At 43.6% G+C, this 22,642-nt stretch overlaps 2 protein-coding genes across 7 annotated transcripts in view; one reads left to right on the forward strand and one right to left on the reverse strand.

Annotated features, from left to right (window-relative positions):
* Window positions 1–12,210, reverse strand: part of LOC134346071 (uncharacterized) — a 208,762-nt gene extending 196,552 nt beyond the window's left edge. For both annotated transcript variants that reach the window (XM_063047373.1, XM_063047372.1), the window contains exon 1: window positions 12,111–12,210. In XM_063047373.1, coding sequence (XP_062903443.1) covers window positions 12,111–12,150 — 40 coding nt within the window. In that variant the 5' untranslated portion in view covers window positions 12,151–12,210. The remainder of the gene's footprint in view (window positions 1–12,110) is intronic.
* Window positions 12,211–12,290: 80 nt separating this feature from the next.
* Window positions 12,291–22,642, forward strand: part of LOC134346070 (hepatic and glial cell adhesion molecule-like) — a 91,303-nt gene continuing 80,951 nt past the window's right edge. For 4 of the 5 annotated variants that reach the window (XM_063047367.1, XM_063047371.1, XM_063047370.1 and 1 more), the window contains exons 1-2: window positions 12,291–12,424; window positions 16,225–16,581. In XM_063047367.1, coding sequence (XP_062903437.1) covers window positions 12,382–12,424; window positions 16,225–16,581 — 400 coding nt within the window. In that variant the 5' untranslated portion in view covers window positions 12,291–12,381. Of the gene's footprint in view, window positions 12,481–16,224; window positions 16,582–22,642 lie in introns of all 5 variants that reach the window. The other variant, XM_063047369.1, reaches the window with a different exon arrangement.

The raw sequence follows: 22,642 nt of genomic DNA on the forward strand, positions 1-22,642 counted from the left end.
TCCTCAAATATGGTCATGGACTTGGCCTCCACCACAGTCTGTACCAGAGCATTCCACAAACTTGATACTCTCTGGCCAAAAGAATGCCTCCTTACCTCTGTTCTAAAGGGTCGCCCGTAAATTCTGAGGCTGTGCTCTCTTCTTCTGCATACCCTGACCATAGGAAACATCCTCTCCACCTCCACCCTATCTAGACCTTTTAACATTTGGTAGGTTTCAATGAGATCCCCCCACATTCTTCTAAATTCCAGTGAGTACAGGCCCAAAGCCGCCAAACACTCCTCTTCATTCCTGGAATCAACCTCGTGAACTATCTCCATTGACAGCACATTCTTTTTGAGATAAGGGGCCCAAAACTGTTGACAATACTCCAAGTGTAGCCTGACTAGTGTCTTATAAAGCTTCAGCATTATTTCATTGTTTTTATATTCTATTCCCCATGAAATAGATGCCAACATTGCATTTGCCTTCTTTACCACAGACTCAACCTGTAAATTAACCTTCTGGGAGTCTTGTATGAAGACTCCTAAGTCCCTCTGCACCTTTGGTGTTTGAACCTTCTCCCCATTTAGATAATAGTCCCAATTATTGTTCATCGTACATTTCCAAACATTGCCACTTTTTTGCCCATTCTTCCAATTTGTCTCAGTCCTGCTACAATTGCTTTGCTTCCCTAGCACCACCTACCCCTCCACCTATCTCGTATCATCCGCAAACTTTGCTACAAAGCATTAATTCCACTATCTAAGTCATTGACAAACAATGTGAAAAGCAGCGGTCCCCCTAAGGGGCACCACTAGTCACTCCCTTATGCTCTGTTAATTGATAAAAATATAGTAGCTCTCATATGATTCTTTACAGTTTGATTTGTCAATCAGTAAATTTTTATTGAGCTCAAGTTTGCCTCACCCCACCTATTGATTCTATTGGTTTTCTACTGATCTAACTCCAGCTAATCAATATGGCTATTCTTTACCAGATTTAAATCCCTCAACCCTTCGTTCCTCTAATGATCTCTCCTACACCATCTTTAAGGTCAAAGAATGTCTAGAGATTCACAACTCTCTGAGAAATATCTACATAGAGTCAAAAGGTGTTGAGTCATTGTGGGTAGAGCTAAGAAACTGCAAGTGAAAAAGGACCCGACTGGGAGTTACTCAAACAGTAGTAAGAATGTAGTCAACAAACTAAAACAATGGGAGATTGAAATGTATGCCAAATGTTGCAATAGTCATGGGGGAGTTCAATGTACAAGTTAATTGGGTTGCAGTTCGATCCCAAGAAGGAGAATTTCTAGAATGTCTACAAGAAGGCTTTTTAGAGCTAGAGTTCATTAGAGAGCTTAAGGTAAAATAACTCTTAGGGACATGTGATCATAATTTGATCGCATTCACCCTGAAATTTGAGATACAGGAGCAAACGTTAGGTGTATCTGTGGATTAAAGGGAATTACAGAGGTATGATAAAGGAGTTAGCCAAAATTCATTGGGAAAGAACACTGGCAGGAATGACAGCAGAGCAACAATGGCTGGAATTTCAGGAAGCCATGAGGGAGGCACTAGATATATACTGTACATCCTGAAGAGGAAGAAGTATTCTGAAAGCAAGATGACACAATCGTGGCTAACAAGATAAGTCAAAGCCAACAGTAAAGCAAAAGAGAGGGCATATAATACAGCAAAAATTAGTGGGAAGTTGGAGGATTGGGAAGCTTTTAAAAACTAATCAAAGGCAACTAAAAAAGTCATTAAGGAAAGAAAGATGGAATACGAAAGTAAGCTAAAGGGGATACGAAAGTTTCTTCAGATACATAAAGTGTAAAAGAGAGATGAGTGGACTCCTTTCCATAGCTGTTGCCAGGCCTTCTGAGTTCCTCCAGCATTTTGTGTGTGTTGCTTGGACTTCTAGCATCTGCAGATTTTCTCTTGTTAGTGATTGGACTAGCTGAGTAAGAATTTTGCATCAGTCTTCACTGTGGAAGATACTGGCAGTATGGCAGATGTTCCAGAGTGTCTGGAGTCAAACATATGTGCAGTTGCCATTATTAGGGAGAAGGTTCTAGGAAAGCTAAAAGGTTTGAAGGTGGAGACGTCACCTGGACCAGATGGTGTACACCCCACGTTTCTGAAAGAGGTGGCTGAAGTGAATGTGGAGGCATTAGCAATGATTGTACAAGAATCAATTGAATCTGGAATAGTTCCAGAAAACTGGAAAAATGTAAATAGCACTCTTCAAGAACAGAGAGAGGCAGAAAAAAGGAAATTATAGGCCGGTTAGTCAGACCTCAATGGTTGGGAAAATATTGGAGTTAATTGTTAAGGATATGGTTTCAGGGTACTTCAAAGATTCAAAGTACACTTGTTATCAAAGCAAGAAACCTGAAAGAACCCAATTTAAAAAAATGAATACAAAAATACAAGACCAACACTGGATGCGCAAGAAAAAGAAAAAAAACACAAATTATGCAAGCAATCCAAACCAAATATTGAGTCCTTAGATCCAAACCAGATCCGTGGCAGGGCATCGAGGATCGAGGAGCAGCTCCTTCGACACAGTATTAAAGAAACTGGAGCAGCATCTCAGTGATGTTTGACTTGGTATGTAAGTGAGGCACTGATAGACAGGAGCTGCAGGGTGGTAGTCACCCCAAAGCTACAGGAGACAGATAAATGGGTGACTGTCAGGAGGTGAAAGGGAGAACGTCAGATTGTAGGGAGCACACCTGAGACCGTCCCCCTCAACAATAAGCACTCCATTCTGAGAACTGCTGGGGGCGTTGGAATCTACCTGGTGGAAACAACAGCGGCCATGCTTCTGGCCCTGAGTCTGGCCCTGTGGCTCAGAAGAGTAGGAAACAGAAGAGGATGGCAGCAGTAATAGGGGACTCTATAGTTAGGAGGACAGATAGGCAATTCTGTTAATGCAAAAGGAAACACAGATGGCAGTTTGCCTTCTAGGTGCCAGGGTCCAAGATGTTTCTGGACAGTATCCTGTAAAGGCAGGGTGAGCTGCCAGTAGTTGTGTACATATTGGTACCAACAACACAGGAAGAAAAGGGGAGGAGATCCTGAAAAAAAGGATACAGAGAGTTAGGAAGGAAGCTGAGAAGCAGGACCTCAAAGGTAGCAATCTCAGGATTGCTGCCTGTGCCATGCGACAGTGAGGCTAGGAATAGAATAAGGTGGCAGATAAATGCATGGCTAAAGAATTAGAGTGGGGGCAGGAATTCAGATTTCTGGATAATTGGGATCTCTTCTGGCGCAGTTGGGACCTATTCAACCTGGATTGGTTGCACGTGAATCCGAGGGGGACCAATATTCTTGCGGGCAGACTTACTAGAGCAGTCGGGAGTAGTTTAAACCAATATGGCAGGGGGATGGGAATCAGTATGATAGAGCTGAGGATGAGACAGCAGGTTTACAAGCAGAGGATGCATGTAACATGAATGTAAGGAAGGACAAGCCCATGATTGGGCAGAAATGCAGACAGAGCTAAGAATTAAATTGTACCACAGGAACAAAATTCAAAAGGGCAAAGAATGCAGGATGGAAGGAGCTGTATTTAATTGAGCGTAGCATTCGGAGTAAGGCGGATGAACACTTGGCGTGATTAGAGATTGGTCAGTGTGACATTGTGGGCATCACTGAATCATGGCTGAAAGAAGGCCATAGTTAGGAGCTTAACATGCATAGATGGTGGTGTGGCTCTGTTGGTAAGTGATAGAATTACATCTGTAGAAAGAGGTGACATTGGGTCAGAGAATGTTGAGTCTTTGTAGGTACAGTTAGAAACTGCAAGGGAATAAAAACCAACATTGGAATCATATATAGGCTTCCAAATAGTAGCCAAGATGTGAGGTTGAGATTGTCGAGGGAACTGGAAAAGGCATGTAATAAGTGAAATGACACAATTGTAAAGGGGGATTTCAATATGCAAGGAGATTGGGAGAATCAGGTTGGTGGGGAAATTTGTTGAATGCCTAAGGGATGGCTTCTTAGAGCAGTTTGTGCTTAACCCACCTGGGGAAAGGCTATCTTGGATTCAGTGTTGTGTAATAACCCAGATCTTATTAGGGAGCTGATCATAAATGAACCCTCAGGAGGCAGTGATCATAAAATGATTGAATTCATACTGCAATTTGAGAGGGAGAAGCATAAATCACACACATCAGTATTGCAATGGAATAAAGGGAATTACAGAGGCATGAGAAAGGAGCTTGCCCAGGTGGATTGCAGGGGGACACTGGCAGGGATGATGGCAGAGCAGAGGTAGCTGAAGTTTCTGGTGCAGGATAGATATGTCCTACAAAGGAAAAAATTTTCAAATGGCAGGGGTCGGCAACCATGGCTGATTAAAGAAGTAAGGACTGCATAAAAGCCAAGGAAAGGACAGAAAGTTAGCAAAAGTGAGTGGGAAGTTGGATGATTGGGAAGCTTTTAAAATCCAACAAAAGGCAACTGAAAAAGCTATAAGATAGGAAAACATGAAATTTGATGGCAGACAAGCCATTAATATAAAGGAGGATACCAAAAGATCTTTCGGTTATACAAAGAGAAAAAGGGAGGTGAGAGTTGATCTTGGACTACTAGAAAATGATGCTGTGAGGTAGTAATGGGGGAGAAAGAAATGGCAGTTAAACCCTTTCTTTAGAAAGGATATACTGACATTGGAGAGGGTTCAGAGAAGATTCACGAGAATGATTCCAGGAATGAAAGGGTTACCGTATGAGGGGAACGTCTGGCAGCTCCTGGGCTGTATTCCCTGGAGTTCAGGAGAATGAGGGGGGATCTCATAGAAACATTCCGAATGTTACAAGGCCTGAACAGATTAGATATAGCAAAGTTATTTCTCATGGTAGGGGATTCTAGAACAAGAGGGCACGACTTCAGGATTGAAGGATGTCATTTTAGAACTGAGATGCAGAGAAATTACTTTAGTCAGAGGGTGGTAAATCTGTGGAATTTGTTGCCATGACCGGCTGTGGAAGCCAAGTCATTGGGTGTATTTAAGGCAGAGATAGATAGGTTCTTGATTAGCCAGGGCATCAAAGGGAGTGAGGATAACTGGAAGAATTGGATCAGCCCATGATCGAATGGCGGAGCAGACTTGATGGCTGAATGGCCTACTTCTGCTCCTAAATCTTATGATCTAATGGGTACGATACATCTGTCTTCACGGTGGATGACACTAGCAGTGTGCCAGAGCTCCATGAGTGTCAGAGAGCAGGAGTGAGTGCCGTTTCTATTACCAAGGAAAAAATGTGAGAGAAACTCAAAGGTCTTAAGATGGATAAGTCCCCTGGCCAGATGTTTTGCTGAAGAGACAATGGATGCATTAAAAGCTCATGTACAAAATCACGAAGAGTAGTGGGAGACTGGAGGATTGGGAAAACTTTAAAAACCAACAGAGAACAACTAAACAAGAAATAAGGAAAGGGAAGATAGAGTATGAAAGTAAATTAGCATAAAATATAAAAACAGATAGCAAAAGTTTTTATAAATATATAAAGCGGAAGAGGGTGGCTAAAGTCAACGTAGGTCCCTTGGAAGACGACAAGGGGAAATTGATATTGGGTGATAAGGAAATGGCTGAGGCATTGAACGACTATTTTGTGTCGGTCTTCATGGTGGAGGACACGTCTAATATGTCAAAGAAGGATGTTATGGATGAAATGGGAGGTGAGGACCTCGATAAAATCACAGTCACTAAAGAGATAGTGATGAACAAACTAGGGGGCCTGAAGGTAGATAAGTCCCCTGGTCCTGATGGGATGCATCCCAGGGTGCTGAAGATATTGGCGGAGGTTACAGTAGATGCGTTTGTAATCATTTATCAAAACTCTCAAGACTCTGGGCAGGTCCTGGCACATTGGAAGACAGTAAATGTCACACCACTTTTTAAAAAATGATGTAGGCAAAAGATGGGCAACTATAGGCCAGTTAGCTTAACATCTGTAGTCAGGAAAATCCCTGAAGCTGTCATTAAGTATGAAATAATGAAACATTTAGAAAGGAGTGGTTCCATTAGACCAGCGGTCCCCAACCACCGGGCCGCGGACCGGTGCCGGGCCGCAGAGCATGCCCTACTGGGCCGCAAGGAAACGATTGATTTGGCGATAGGAGTCAGCCGCACCTTTCCTCGTTTCCTGTCACGCCCATTGTGGAGCTTGAACGCACGCGAGGTCATTATCACGCGTCATTCCTGTCAGCACAGAAAGGAGATCAACTGCTCGAGCTTGCAAATGACAGTGGGCTGAAAAGTATGTTCAACATAACATCTCTGCTGGCATTCCGGATCAAAGTCAAGTCTAAATATCCTGAGATATTGCGCAATAGACTGGACATAGGGAACCCCTTTCGAGTATTGCTATCTCCCATCACCCCCTGATGGGACCGTCTTGTTGCAGGAAAACAAGCCCAGGGCTCCCACTGATTCAGCGATATTGGTGTGTTGCAATGATGTTACATGTTCATACAGGAAAATATATGCACTCAGCCCATAACCCTCCATTCCTTTCCTGTCCATATACCTATCCAATTTTTCTTTAAATGATAATATCGAACCTGCCTCTACCACCTCTACTGGAAGTTCGTTCAACACTTACTTCAAGCTCCCCTGTCCTCCCCTGATAACTGACTTATCACTATATCCCTGGGAGGAAAATATGCGCTGTGTGTTTAATATTAAATTCGTTAGATAAACCCTTTTAGAAACAAAATTGAGTGTATTAGACACTTATAACTGATATTCCGGTCGTGATTAAACCTTCCCCCCCCCACAGAATCGCCAAAACGGTTTGCAGGGAAAAAATTGACACCCATGCGCACTGGTGCCCGCGCAAGGCTTCATGGTCATTGTAGTCTTTCTCTGGGTAAACACAACGTATTTGACTGCTACTCTTGTCCGTTGGCAGCCCTACCCCCCCACCCCCCGCCCCAGGTCGGCCGGTCCGCAAGAATATTGTCAATATGAAACCGGTCCGCAATGCAAAAAAAGGTTGGGGACCCCTGCATTAGGCAAACGCAGCATGGATTCAGAAAGGGCAGGTCCTGTTTGACAAATTTACTGGAGTTCTTTGAGGACATAATGAGTGCAGTGGATAGAGGGGAACAGGTGGATGTCTCATACTTGGGATTTCCAGAAGGCGTTTGATAAGATGCCACACAAGAGACTTATAAATAAGATACGGATGCATGGAGTCAGAGGAAGTGTATTGGCATGGATAGTGTATTGGTTAACCAATAGAGGCAGAGAGTTGGTATAAATGGGTATTTCTCCGGTTGGCAGTCTGTGGTGAGTGGGGTGCTGCAGGGGCCGGTGCTGGGCCCACAACTGCTTACCATTTACATTGATGATTTGGAAGAGGGGACTGAGTGTAGCGTAGCAAAATTTGCTGATGACACTGAACTGAGTGGAAAATCAAATTGTACAGAGGATGTGGAAAGTCTGCAGAGGGTTACGGATAGGTTAAGTGAGTGGGCCAAGGTCTGGCAGATGGAATACAACATTGGTAAATGCGAGATCATCCACTTTGGAAGGAATAATAGAAAAGCAGATTATTATTTAATGGTGAAAGACTGCAGTATGCTGTTGTGCAGAGGGACTTGGGAGTGCTTGTGCATGAATCGCAAAAAGTTGGCTTGCAGGTACAACAGGTTATTAAGAAGGCAAACGGAATGTTGGCCTTCATTGCTAGTGTTACGATTTCGTAACGTACCAGCAGCAAGTGATGACAAATTGAGTTGGGTTTTAATATTAAAACCACTGTATTTATTTACATCTACTCAAAAATATAGAAAATTAAATAATAAACTACTTTCTTAAACAGAAGTTAACAGCGTTAAGCGTCTATAGCTCCCTTACAGTCAAACTTAGAACCCATTCTGAAACAAATCTTACTCACGCAGTCTTAAAGTGGCAGTTCAGAGAGTCCCAGTAATTCACGAAATAGGTGAGAGGAGAGACTTGTGGATTCACAGTGCAGTGACGAGGCGATCACAATGAATCCCAAAGATTCCTCGGCTAGCGAACGAAGAAACGGTTACCGAAGATCCCAGCCGAGGAATACTGTTCCGAAGTCCACGAAGAGCGATTTCACAAAGTGACTGTAACGAAATCCACACCCATGGATCATACGAAGGACAGACACGTCTCTCGAATGCACAGTGTGCCGCTGATTAACCCAATCCTTTGGGTATGGGTAAGCATTAGACCTTATCCTTCTCGATCGTGAGCTGTTCCAGGATAGTTCGAAGTCAGCAATCTTCACTCTCTCTCTCTTTCCTTCAACTCCCTCTCAGCACTATGCCCACATTTCTTTTATACTGTCAGCATATGTCATAAGGTAACGCTCACAGAAACAAAACTATGGACTCCCAGGAAAACAAAACTGTGGACACGTAACACTAGAGGGATTGAAATTAAGAGCAGGGAGATCATGCTGCAACTAAACAGGGTACTGGTGAGGCCGCACCTGGAGTACTGTGTGCAGTTCTGGTCTCCATACTTGAGGAAGGATATACTGGCTTTGGAATCAGTGCAGAGGAAGTTCACCAGGTTGATTCCAGGGCTGAAGGGGTTAACCTATGAGGAGAGATTGAGTCGCCTGGGTCTATACTCTCTGGAGTTCAGAAGAATGAGAGGGGATCTTATAGAAACATACAAAATTTTGAAAGGGATAGATAAGATAGAAGTAGGACAGTTGTTTCATTGGTAGGTGAGACTAGAACTACAGGACATTGCCTCAAGAATCAGGGGAGAAGATTTAGGATGGAGATGAGAACAAACTGTTTTTTCCAGAGTCATGAATCTTTGGAATTCTCTGCCCAGGGAAGCAGTTGAGGCTTCTTCATTAAATATACTTAAGGAACAGTTAGATAGATTTTTATATAGGAAGAGAATTAAGGATTATGGAGAAAAGACAGGTAAATGGAGCTGAGTTTACAGACTGATCAGCCATGATCTTATTGAATGGTAGGGCAGGCTCGATGGGCCGGATGGCCTACTCCTGCTCCTATTTCTTATGTTCTTATGCATTGGTCATGATCTGTCAAGAATGACTTGATTCAGACAAATGTCACTCCACTCTTTAAGAAGGGAGGAAAGCAAAAGAAAGGAAATTATCAGCCAGCTAGCCTAACCTCAGTGGTTTGGAAAGTGTTGAAGTCTGTTATTAAAGATGAGGTACCAAGGTACTTGGAGACAAATGCTAAAATAAGTCAAAGTCAGCATGACTTCTGTAAAGGGAAATCTTGCCTGGAAAATCTGTTAAGAGTTCTTCGAAGAAGTAACAAGGAAGGTGGACAAAGGAGAGACTATGGACATCATTTATTTAGATTTTCAGAAGGTGTTTGATAAGGTGCCACACATGAGGCTGTTCAGCAAGATAAAATATTATCACGTTACGGAAAAGATACTAGCATGGATATCGGAATGGCTAACAGGCAGGAGATAGTGATTGGGAATAAAAGGGGCGTTTTCAGGTTGGCCTCTGGTAATACAAAGATAGGTGGAGAGGCCAAAGCCTTCCCACTCGATCACTGGTATACTTACACATTGGCTGCACCAACAATGGCTACACCACTTGAGCTGAACTGCCTTTTATTGACTGCTGTGTTTAGGCTTCAGCTGCCAACACTTACCAGGCCTGTACAGCCCTGAAAGACTGGTCTTGCCGGAATCTGCTTCTTTTATCCTCTCTCTCCCAACTTCCACAGGGCTCTAATACCCATACTCACACTACCCGTGCCTGAGTAGCCGAAAAAAGACTGGATTTTCCCAAGTCTGCTCTTTTTATATTTATACTCCAAACTTCAGTAGGCCTCTGATGCCGACACTGACCATATCTGTAGAACCTTCCAAGATTCTCCTTCACCTTATCTGTTAGGCCAACTTCATGCCTTCTTTTAGCCCTCCTGATTTCTTACATACCTGTCCTCTTGCATTTCCTGTACTCCATAAGTACCTCATTTGTCCTCTCAGCCTATACCTGTGATGCATCTCCTTTTTTATTCCTAACCAGGGCCAAAATACCTCTTGAAAACCAGGGGTCCCTACATTTACAATCTTTACCTTTTATTCTGACAAGCTTTCTACTCTCAAAATTTCACTTCTGAAGGCCTCCTATTTACCAAATGACCATAACCCTGAATGTCGAGTCTCTTCTGCTCATCAAGGTATATGGCATCTACTTACCCAGCACCAGCAGGTTCACCTACCTGGGCAGCATCATTTGGCAGAATGGTGGGATCAAGGACGATATCCACTGCAGATTAACCAAAGCTAGAAATGTCTTCAGATCAGTGAGCAACGTACGGGGATCAGCCAAGTAAGCGTCTACACCAAGGTAAAACTGCACCAGAGCTGTGTTCTGTCCATGGGTCCAAATGCTGATGCATGACAGAGAATGACCTTGCCCAAGATATCATTATTCCAGAACATGGCCCTCCAGAATATCCCCCACATATTCTGGCCAAGAAAAATCTGCAACCACACCCTACTCCTTCCATGTCATCTAGAGGACACGGCCAAAACCATCACGAAGAAATGTTGGAGATGGTTTGGGCACATGATGAGAAGAGAGGCCAACTTCATTATCAAAACAGCATTTTATGTTTATTCATCAGCAAATTTACTAACCCATCCCTCCACTTCCTCATCCAGGTCATTTACAAACATCATGAAGAGTAGGGGTCCCAAAACAGATCCCCGAGGCACACCACTGGTCACGGACCTCCATGCAGAATATGACCCATCTACAACCACTCTTTGCTTTCTGTGGGCAAGCCAGTTCTGGATCCGCAAAGCAATGTCCCCTTGGATCCCATGCCTCCTTACTTTCTCATTAAGCCTCAATTCTTGGTTCTAAGTGGCCAGCGCTTATTTGGTAACTCACTTGTTTGAAGTTCTCCCACTGGTGAAAATATCTCAACATCTATCTTGTAAAAGACATTTTAGGTTTAACAAGAATGTTACCAGGACTGGAAGACATGGGTTATCAGGAAAGATTGGATCAGCTGGGCCTTTTCTTTCTCTGAAGCATAAGAACGGATTTATAAATCATGAGGGGCATAAATACAGTTAGTCTTTTTTCCCCAGTGTAAGGGAGTTTAAAACTAGAAGGCTCATGATTAAGCTGAAAGGGAAATGATTTGAAGGGGTAACCTTTTCCACACAGAGGGCAGTGGCTAAGTGGAACAACTGCCAGAGGAGGTGATAGAGGTAGGTACTCAATAGGTCAAATAGCCTTATTCTACTGCACTGTCTGATGGACATTAACATGGCATGTGCTTTGCAAAAGTTTAAAGGATGTGGGCCAAGCACAGATAAATGGTACTAGCTCAAGGATGACTGACATAAATGGCCGACATGTATGTTAAGTGAAGGGCCTGTTTCTGTGCTGTATAACTATGACTCTATGTAGAATCTTGATTCCTATTAATTAACCATTAATTAATCAATATCAATATATTGCATGTACCCTATCTTGTGTTGTCTTTTATAAGGGTTAGGCTTCTAGAAATCCCCATAAGCGACATCTGCAAGCTCCCTTCTATCCACCCTCTCTGTTACATCCTTAAAGCCTTCCATGAAAATTGTCACGATTCCCTTTCACAAAATCATGCTCACCCTGCTTGATTGGTGATTTTCTAAATACCCCGCTATTAACTACTTAATAACAGTTTCCAACGTTTTCTCTACCACTGATGTGAGGCAAAATGTTGGGTCCCAGACACCAAACATGAACACTTCTCTTCCCACTGATAGTGCCCTGACCTACTAACCTTAAACACAAAATATTCTGCAGATGCTTTGACCTGCTAGCCTCTTCCCCGGCACTTACTGATTTCATTAGACTCCAATCCTCAGTTTACAATCAATTCCTGGCACTTTTCCTCAGATTTCCCTGGCTGACATGAATCAACTGTTCATTTATTTCCATAGATGCTGCCTCAGAGCTGCTGGCTGCCTCCCAACATCTTGCGTGTGTTAGTTTTGGATTTCCAGCATCTGCAGACTTTCTGGTGTTTATGACAAGACTCGGCCCAGACTGATCACCAGGCTGATTGCGGATGCTCCATTTGCTGAACTCAGCCGGACACGGGTCTTACCCAAGCCGGAGCACAGCAGGACGACATCAGCAAACTTCATGCTGGCTCCTGCACCGACCGAGGCCGTCCCCGTCTCCCAGGCAACGCGGCAGGCCCGAGCCCGTTTGTCGGCCGAGGCCCTTGGCGAGAGGCCAAGCCGACGACGACGACAGCGGGACGGACGAAAGCGGCCCGCGGGGAGCGGGATCAACGAACCCCGAAGCGTGACGCGGTGTGGAGTGCGCCTCCCTCGGGGAGGGGGGTTTCCTTAGAAACGGCTGGAGCCGGCGGCATGGGGGCGGCCAGCATCCTCACACTCACCTTCATCGGTCAGGGTAAGGAGCAGCGTCCGGAATTATCACCGGGCTCAGCATGGGGATCTGTCCCGGAGGTGAGAGTGTGGAGATTCCCAGCCTCATCCACCTCCCCCACTGTCTTCATTCACCAGCTCTCCTGTCAGGGCCAGATTAAGCTAGAGCGGGGCCTGTAGCATATGTTATAAAGGGGCCCTAAATTTAAAAAAAAATGTGTATAAGTATTAAAACATAAATTATTTACTTGCATAGTAAAGTAATTCAATTTTTTCATTTGCTATACAGCCAGATAACATGACAAATGCCTGACACTTCAGTAATAGCATTACTTACATGTAGGTATCAATTTCAAATGTCAGAAGTAACAAAACTACAATTTAAAAGTTAGATTTTCTAGACTTAGCATGAGCAAATTTGTTGACGACACTGGAAAGGTCTGTTTCACGCGGAAGTTCATGTTCAATGCTCATTAGAGTGAGATTGTTCAATCTGTTTTGACCCACGGTGCTCCTTAGTTCATTTTTAATCCTCAAGCACGAGGAATTTTGCAGATGCTGCAAATTCAAGCAACACACATCAAAGTTGCTGGTGAACGCAGCAGGCCAGGCAGCATCTCTAGGAAGAGGTACAGTCGACGTTTCAGTTAGTCCTGACGAAGGGTCTCGGCCTGAAACATCAACTGTACCTCTTCCTAGAGATGCTGCCTGGCCTGCTGCGTTCACCAGCAACTTTGATGTGTGTTGCTTCATTTTTAATCCTTTTCAGTTTTGAAAATGAGCGTTCTCCACTGCAGTTAGTAACCGTGAGTGACAAATAGATGTACAAGGCATTTTCTACATTTGGAAAACATGACTCCAAAGAATTGTTAGTTATCAAATGGTACAAGTCTAACTCTACAAGGTCTTGTTTGGCACCAAAATAAGAAGCAAGATCAGTTTTCAACAGTTCAGAAACTGTACAAATCCTTCATTAAGACTTTCTTCCAGATCTTCTGGATATGATTTAATAAGATTTGATGACCTCTTTACGATCTCTTCAGGTGTAAACGACTGTAACTGATGAAGGAATCCAAGAACACCATTTACCTTTAGATAAGCTTTTCTGCCTTTTTGACAGAGCAGAAAGCAAGCTGTCAATAATGGCAAGAAATGTTTGGCTTTTAAACTTCTGAGAAGGTATTTGAGATTCAACAAGTGGATCAAGAGTGCTGGAACCACTGAAATCATCATATGTATGATTTTGCTTGTGTTTTCTTCGAGTTTGTTGTTGATAATCTTCACACAGTCAGATCCTTGGCTTTTTGTTCAATGTCTGCAAAAGTAGACCGCATAGCTTGAATATATCCATGCAAGGATTCATAGAGTGCACAAGCTGTGTTCAAGTCTTGGCCAGATGATTCCAAACAAGGATGATTCCAGGAATGAAAGGGTTACCATACTGGGAACATTTGATGGCTCTGGGTCTGTACTCACTGTAAGTTAGAAGGATGAGGGGGATCTCTTTGTAACCTTTCAGATGTTGAAAGGACTGGACAGAGTGGATGTGGAAAGGATGTTTCCCATGGTGGGAAATTCCAGGACAAGAGGACACAGCCTCAGGATAGAGAGGGGCCCTTTCCAAACAGAGATGTGGAGAAATTCCTTTAGCCAGAGGCTGGTGAATTTGTGGAATTTGTTGCCACATGCAGCTGTGGAGGCCAGGTTGTGGGTGCATATTAAGGCAGAAATTGATAGGTTCTTGATTGGACATGGCAACAAAGGTTACGGGGAGAAGGCCAAGAAATGTGGTTGAGGAGGAGAAAAATAAAGGATTGGCCATGATTGAATGACGGAGCAGACTCGATGGGCCAAATGGCCTAATTCTCCTCCTATGTCTTATGGTCTTATAGTATACTACTTCAACTCCTGTAACACACACAAAATGCTGGTAAATGTAGCAGGCCAGGTAGCATCTATAGGAAGAGGTACAGTCGACGTTTTGGGCTGAGACCCTTTGTCAGGACTAACTGAAAGAAGAGATAGTAAGAGATTTGAAAGTCGGGGGGGAGATCTGAAATGATAGGAGAAGACAGGAGGGGGAGCAATGGAACTAACAGCTGGAAAGTTGTTTGGCAAAAGGGATACGAGGCTGGAGAAGGGGGAGGATCATGGGACAGGAGGCCAAGGGAGAAAGAAAGGGGGAGGGGGGAAAAAGCCCAGAGGATGGGCAAGGAGTTATAGTGAGAGGGACAGAGGGAGAGAAAAGAGAGAGAAGAAAGGGAAAAGAAAAAAATAATAAATAAATAGGGGTGGGGTACGAAGGGGAGGTGGGGCATTAATGGAATTTACAGAAGTCAATGTTCATGCCATCAGGTTGGAGGCTACCCAGACGGAATATAAGGTGTCATTCCTCCAACCTGAGTGTGGCTTCATCTTTACAGTAGAGGAGGCCGTGGATAGACATGTCAGAAAGGGAATGGAATGTGGAATTAAAATATGTGGCCACTGAGAGATCCTGCTTTCTCTGGCGGACAGAGCGTAGGTGTTCAGCAAAACGATCTCCCAGTCTGCGTCGGGTCTTGCCAACATATAGAAGGCCACATCGGGAGGACTGGACGCAGTATATCACCCCAGCCGACTCACAGGTGAAGTGTCACCTCACCTGGAAGGACTGTCTAGGACCCTGAATGGTGGTGAGGGAGGAAGTGTAAGGGCATGTGTAGCACTTGTTCCACTTACAAGGATAAGTGCCAGGAGGGAGATCAGTGGGGAGGGATGGGGGGGACGAATGGACAAGGGAGTCGCGTAGGGAGCGATCCCTGCGGAAAGCAGAGGGGGGGAAGGAAAAATGTGCTTAGTGGTGGGATCTCATTGGAGGTGGTGGAAGTTACGGAGAATAATATGTTGGATCAGGAGGCTGGTGGGGTGGTAGGTGAGGACCAGGGGATCCCTATTCCTAGCGGGGTGGCGGGAGGATGGGGTGAGAGCAGATGTGTGTGAAATGGGAGAGATGCGTTTGAGAGCAGAGTTGATGGTGGAGGAAGGGAAGCCACTTTCTTTAGAAAAGGAGGACATCTCCTTTGTCCTGGAATGAAAAGCCTGATCCTGAGAGCAGATGCGGCATTGATGGAGGAATTGGAGGAATCCGTTAATGCCCTACCTCCCCTTCGTATCCCATCCCTATCTATCGATTTATTTATTTTCTCTCCCTTTTCTTTCTCTCTTTTCTCTCCCTCTGTCCCTCTCACTATAACTCCTTGCCCATCCTCTGGGCTCCCCCCCCCCACCTTTCTTTCTCCCTAGGCCTCCCGTCCCATGATCCTCTCCCTTCTCCAGCCTCATATCCCTTTTGCCAATAAACTTTCCAGCTCTTATCTCCATCCCTCCCCCTCCTGTCTTCTCCTATCATTTCGGATCTCCCCCTCCCCCTCCCACTTCCAAATTTCTTACTATCTCTTCTTTCAGTTGGTCCTGATGAAGGGTCTCAACCCAAAACGTCAACTGTACCTCTTCCTATAGATGCTGCCTGGACGGCTGCGTTCACCAGCATTTTGTGTGTGTTGCTTGAATTTCCAGCATCTGCAGATTTCCTCGTGTTTGCAACTCCAACTCCTGTACTCAATACTCTGATTTATGAAGGTCAATTTGCCAAAAACTCTCTTTTTGATCCTGTCTACCTGTGACTTGTGTTGGTACTTAGCTTCCTAAAATAAATCACACATGCGTTTAGATTAAAGCAGCCAGAACTATTTCCTGATGTTATTGATAATCAATTGTTTTGAAAACTTTGGGTAATGACATTTTTAATTAATTTACTAAACTCAATCAATTTCTGTCTTACAGCTTTTGCGCAAAATATGGCAGAAATTCCAAAACCAAAAAAATACATTTTTGCAACTGTTTCTGACTCCATTTTATTAACTGGAAATATCAAAGAAGTTAAAAATGACCAAATAATCCATTGGTCATACATTGACCGTTTACAAAAGTCACTAATGTTATTTCATTCTGTTGGTGTTGATTCTCCAACTTTATCTCCATATTATCAACATCGTTGTACATACTATGCCATCAATGCTAGCTTGGAGCTGCGAAACTTGGAGATTACTGACAGTGGTATTTATCAACTCAGTGTGGAACGATATTACACCGCTACACCGGACAAGATGTTCATTTACTCTGTATTCCTCAATGTTGAAGGTATGAACTCTTACTTTGCTAAGTTGTATTAAATCAAGAGTTACAATAATTTATTGGGATCTACCTTACTAACATCTGACTTTCTTGTTCTTCTGAGTTGGTTTCCCTGATTCGCCCATACTTAACACTTGCAAAAAAAAACTTGCACATTCTTCCGCTAGTACACATGTACACATACTAAAAAGATATAAAGAAGCATAAGACAGATGTTGAAAACAAAAAAAAATTGAGGATGCTCAACAAGAATGTCGAAAGAGTCGCACAGTATGTAAAGAGAAATTTAGCATCTCCTCCAGCTCTGCCATTGTGCTACCCTTAAATTTTGCTTGCTCTTTCCTCCGGTCATTCTCACCTTCTCTCATGCCTTATTCATTTTACTTCACTTTCTCAGTACCTTTTGTTGAAACCTCTCTCATTCATTATGTCTAATGCCCATACTTTCACTCCAACTCTCACTCTTGTGTGTCTTGGTTCCTTATACTCTCAGGCAAGGATATAAAAATTAGCACAGACGCAGAAAATAATATAGAGGAACAGGAAGCAATTGTAGTGAAAATTGTATTTTGGTCTTTATTATAAAAGGTTTAAATACTAAAAGAGATTTGATAAGTCTTCATTTGGAGAAAGGGCCACAGTTTTTTTCCAGTACCTAAAGAACTAAATATTTATCTTGCGTATAATGTGGAAAAGATTTAAACAGATTACTGAGATCCGAATCGGGTTTAATATCACCAGCATATGTTATGAAATTTGATAACTGCAAGTATATGTAAGGATGACTTACAGCGGACTGGAAAGCTTGAGCATGTAGATATTAAGAAAGAGGATGTGCTGGAGCTTTCGGAAAGCATCAAGTTGGGTAAGTCACCGGGACCGGACGAGATGTACCCCAGGCTACTGTGGGAGGCAAGGGAGGAGATTGCTGAGCCTATGGCGATGATCTTTGCATCATCAATGGGGATGGGAGAGGTTCTGGAGCATTGGAGGGTTGCGGACGTTTTTCCATTATTCAAGAAGGGAAGTAGAGATAGCCCAGGAAATTATAGACCAGTGAGTCTTACTTCAGTGGTTGATAAGTTGATAGAGAAGATCCTGAGAGGCAGGATTATGAACGTTTGGAGAGGCATAATATGATTAGGAATAGTCAGCATGGCTTTGTCAAAGGCAGGTCATGCCTTACGAGCCTGATTGAATTTTTTGAGGATATGACTAAGCACATTGATGAAGGTAGAGCCGTAGATGTAGTGTTTATGGATTTCAGCAAGGCATTTGATAAGGTACCCCCATGCAAGGCTTATTGAGAAAGTAAGGAAGCATGGGATCCAAGGGGGCATTACTTTGTGGATCTAGAAGTGGCTTGCTCATGGAAGGCGAAGAGTGGTTTGAGATGGGTGATATTCTGTATGGAGGTCGGTGACCAGTGACGTGCCTCAGGGATCTGTTCTGGGACCCCTACTCTTCGTGATTTTTATAAATGACCTGGATGAAGAGCAGAGGTAAGAGGGAATCTGGGCCACAGACTGCAGCGAAGGGCTCATCCGTGCGTATGATTAAGGCACAAGTTGATCGTTTCCTGATTGGCCAGGGCATCAAAGGATATGTCAAGAAGGCAAGTGTATGGGGTTGAGTGGGATTTCTGTGATCAGTCATGAGGGAAAGGGAGAGCAGACTCAATGGGATGAATGACCTAATTCTGCTCCTATATCTATGTGTATATAGAAACATAGAACACCTACAGCACAATACAGGCTGTTCAGCCCACAAAACTGTGCCGAACACGTCCTTACCTTAGAAAATACCTAGGGTTACCCACAGCCCTCTATTTTTCTGAACTCCATGTACCTATCCAGGAGTCTCTTAAAAGACCCTATCGTATCCGCCTCCACCAGCGTCACCGGCAGCCTATTCCATACACTCACCACTCTCTGCGTAAGAACCTTACCCCTGGTATCTCCTCTGTACCGACTTCCAAGCACCTTAAAACTCTGCCCTCTCGTGTTAGCCATTTCAGCCCTGGGAAAAAGCCTTTGACTATCCACACAATCAATGATGATCTTGTACACCTCTGTCAGGTCACCTCATCCTCCATCGCTCCAAGGAAAAAAGGCCGAGTTCACTCAGCCTATTCTCATAAGGCATGTTCCCCAATCCAGGCAACATACTTGTAAGTTTCCTCCGCACCCTTCCTATGGTGTCCACGTCCTTCCTATAGTGAGGCGACCAGAACTGAGCACAGTATTCCAAGTGGAGTCTGACCAGGGTCCTATATAGCTGCAACATTAATGATAACTCTAATGATAAATCACTAGAAAGAAAGGACATAGGATCAGAAGAGGTAGAATCCTTATGGGTCAAGTTAAGAAATGGCAAGGGTAAAAAGACACTAATAGCAGTTACATACAGGCCTCCAAACCAGCTGGGATGTGGACTACAAGTTACAGCTGGAAATAGAAAAAACATGTCAGAAGGAAAATGTCAAGATAATTATGGGGGATTTTAATGTGAAAGTGGATTGGGAAAGTAGGGAAGGTAATGGATCTCAGGAGAGGCAGTTTGTAGAATGCCTACAGGATGGCTTTTTGGAGCAACTTGTCCAGAAGCCCACCAGGGGACCGGCTGTTTTGCATTGGGTGCTGTGTAATGAACCTGAGGCAATTAGGGAGCTGGAGGTAAAGGAACCCCTTGGAATTAGTGATCATAATATGATTGAGTTCAGTTTCAAATTTGAAAAGGAGAAGCTGGTATCAGGTGTATCGATATTTCAGTGGAACAAAGAAAATTAGAGTGGTATGAGAGAGGAACTGGCCCAAGTCGATTGGAAAAGTAAGCTAGATGGAGGGACGGTAGAGCAGAATTGGATGAAATTCCTACAAGAAATAAGGAAAAATATATTCCAAGAAAAAAGAAAATCATGAATGGAAAAATGGCACAAATGTGGCTAATGAGAGAGGTTAAGGCAAAAATAAAAACAAAAGAGATGGCGTACAAGGAAGCAAAAATTAGTGTGAAAACTGAGGACTGGACGACTTTTAAAAACTTACAGAAGGAAACTAAGAAAGTTATTAGGAAAGAAAAGATGAATTATGAAAGGAAGTTGGCAATTAACATAAAAAAGGATACTAAGAGTTATATGAAAAGTAAAAGAGTGACACGAGTAGATATAGGACTGATTGAAAATGATGCTGGAGAAATTATAATGGGTAACAAAGAGATGGCAGAGGAACCAAATGAGTATTTTGCATCAGACTTCATAGTGGAAGACATTGGAAAAAGAAAAAGATTGGTTAAGACAAATGTCGGTCCCCTACAGACAGAAACAGGTGAATTGATTATGGGGAGCAAGGACATGGCAGAGCAATTGAATAATTACTTTGGTTCTGTCTTCACTAAGGAGGACATAAATAATCTTCCGGAAATACTAGGGGACAGAGGGTCCAGTGAGATGGAGGAACTGGGGGAAATACATGTTAGTAGGGAAGTGGTGTTGGGTAAATTGAAGGGATTAAAGGCAGATAAATCCCCAAGGCCAGATGGTCTGCATCCCAGAGTGCTTAAGGAAGTAGCCCAAGAAATAGTGGATGCATTAGTGATAATTTTTCAAAACTCTTTAGATTCTGGACTAGTTCCTGAGGATTGGAGGGTGGCTAATGTAACTCCACTTTTTAAAAAAGGAGGGAGAGAGAAACCAGGGAATTATAGACCGGTTAGCCTAACATCGGTGGTGGGGAAGCTGCTGGAGTCAGTTATCAAAGATGTGATAACAGCACATTTGGAAAGCGGTGATATCATCGGACAAAGTCAGCATGGATTTGTGAAAGGAAAATCATGTCTGACGAATCTCATAGAATTTTTTGAGGATGTAACTAGTAGAGTGGATAGGGGAGAACCAGTGGATGTGGTATATTTGGATTTTCAAAAGGCTTTTGACAAGGTCCCACACAGGAGATTAGTGTGCAAACTTAAAGCACACGGTGTTGGGGGTAAGGTATTGGTGTGGACAGAGAGTTGGTTGGCAGACAGGAAGCAAAGAGTGGGAATAAACGGGACCTTTTCAGAATGGCAGGCAGTGACTAGTGGGGTACCGCAAGGCTCAGTGCTGGGACCCCAGTTGTTTACAATATATATTAATGACTTGGATGAGGGAATTAAATGCAGCATCTCCAAGTTTGCGGATGACACGAAGCTGGGTGGCAGTGTTGGCTGTGAGGAGGATGCTAAGAGGATGCAGGGTGACTTGGATAGGTTAGGTGAGTGGGCAAATTCATGGCAGATGCAATTTAATGTGGATAAATGTAAAGTTATCCACTTTGGTGGCAAAAACAGGAAAACAGATTATTATCTGAATGGTGGCCGATTAGGAAAAGGGAAGATGCAACGAGACCTGGGTGTCATTATACACCAGTCATTGAAAGTGGGCATGCAGGTACAGCAGGCAGTGAAAAAGGCGAATGGTATGCTGGCATTTATAGCAAGAGGATTCGAGTACAGGAGCAGGGAGGTACTACTGCAGTTGTACAAGGCCTTGGTGAGACCACACCTGGAGTATTGTGTGCAGATTTGGTCCCCTAATCTGAGGAAAGACATCCTTGCCATAGAGGGAGTACAAAGAAGGTTCACCAGATTGATTCCTGGGATGGCAGGACTTTCATATGATGAAAGACTGGATGAACTAGGCTTATACTCGTTGGAATTTAGAAGATTGAGGGGGGATCTGATTGAAATGTATAAAATCCTAAAGGGATTGGACAGGCTAGATGCAGGAAGATTGTTCCCGATGTTGGGGAAGTCCAGAACGAGGGGTCACAGTTTGAGGATAAAGGGGAAGCCTTTTAGGACCGAGATTAGGAAAAACTTCTTCACACAGAGAGTGGTGGATCTGTGCAATTCTCTGCCACAGGCAACAGTTGAGGCCAGTTCATTGGCTATATTTAAGAGGGAGTTAGATATGGCCCTTGTGGCTACGGGGATCAGGGGGTATGGAGGGAAGGCTGGTACAGGGTTCTGAGTTGGATGATCAGCCATGATCATACTGAATGGCGGTGCAGGCTCAAAGGGCCGAATGGCCTACTCCTGCACCTATTTTCTATGTTTCTATTAGCAACATACCTGATAGCCAGAGGTCTTAGGGAATAGAATTAGGTACAGTCAAGATTACTAGAGAGAAAGTGCTTGGGAAGCTAAAAGGACTAAGAATAGATAAGTCTCCTGGACCAGATGAGGTGCACCCACGGGTTCTGAGGAGGTGGCTTTGCAGATTGTGGAGGCATTGGAAATGATCTTCCAGGAATCAATAGACTCTGGCATGGTTCTGGAGGACTGGAAAGTCGCAAATGTAGTTCCGCTGTTTAAGAAAGGAGGGAGGCAGCAAAAAGAAAGTTACAGACCTATTAGTCTGACATCGGTAGTTGGAAAGTTATTGGAGTCGATCCTCTAGGATGAGGTTATGAAAATGGTTTCATGAAGGGAAGATCCTGCTTCACCAACCTATTGGAATTTTTTGAGGTAATCTCAAATAGGATTGACAAGGGAGAGGCTGTGGATGTTGTGTATTTGTATTTTAAGGTGCCACATAAGAGGCTGCTTAATAAGATGAGAGCCCATGTAATTACAGGAAAGGTATTGGAATGGGTGGAGCATTGGCTGATAGGCAGAAAGCAAAGGGTGGGAATAAAGGGATCCTATTTTGATTGGTTGCTGGTTACTAGTGGTGTTCTGCAGGGGTTAGTGTTGGGGCCGTTTCTTTTTACAATGTATATTGATGATCTAGATTATGGATTAAATGGTTTTGTGGCTAAGTTTGCGGATGACGCCAAGATAGGTGGAGGAGCAGGAAGTGTTGAAGAAATGGAAAGGTTGCAGAGAGACTTGGTCAGTTTAGTAGAGTGGGCAAAGAAATAGCAGATGAGATACAATGTTGAGAAATGTATGGTTGTACATTTTGGAAGAAGAAATAATAGGGCAGATTATTAGTTAGATGGGGAGAAAATTCAAAAATCGGAAGTGCAAAGGGACTTGGGGGTCCTCGTGCAGGATACCCTAAAGGTTAACCACCAGGTTGGAT

The sequence above is a fragment of the Mobula hypostoma genome, chromosome 5, assembly GCF_963921235.1.
Source record: "Mobula hypostoma chromosome 5, sMobHyp1.1, whole genome shotgun sequence".
Taxonomy (NCBI): domain Eukaryota; kingdom Metazoa; phylum Chordata; class Chondrichthyes; order Myliobatiformes; family Myliobatidae; genus Mobula; species Mobula hypostoma.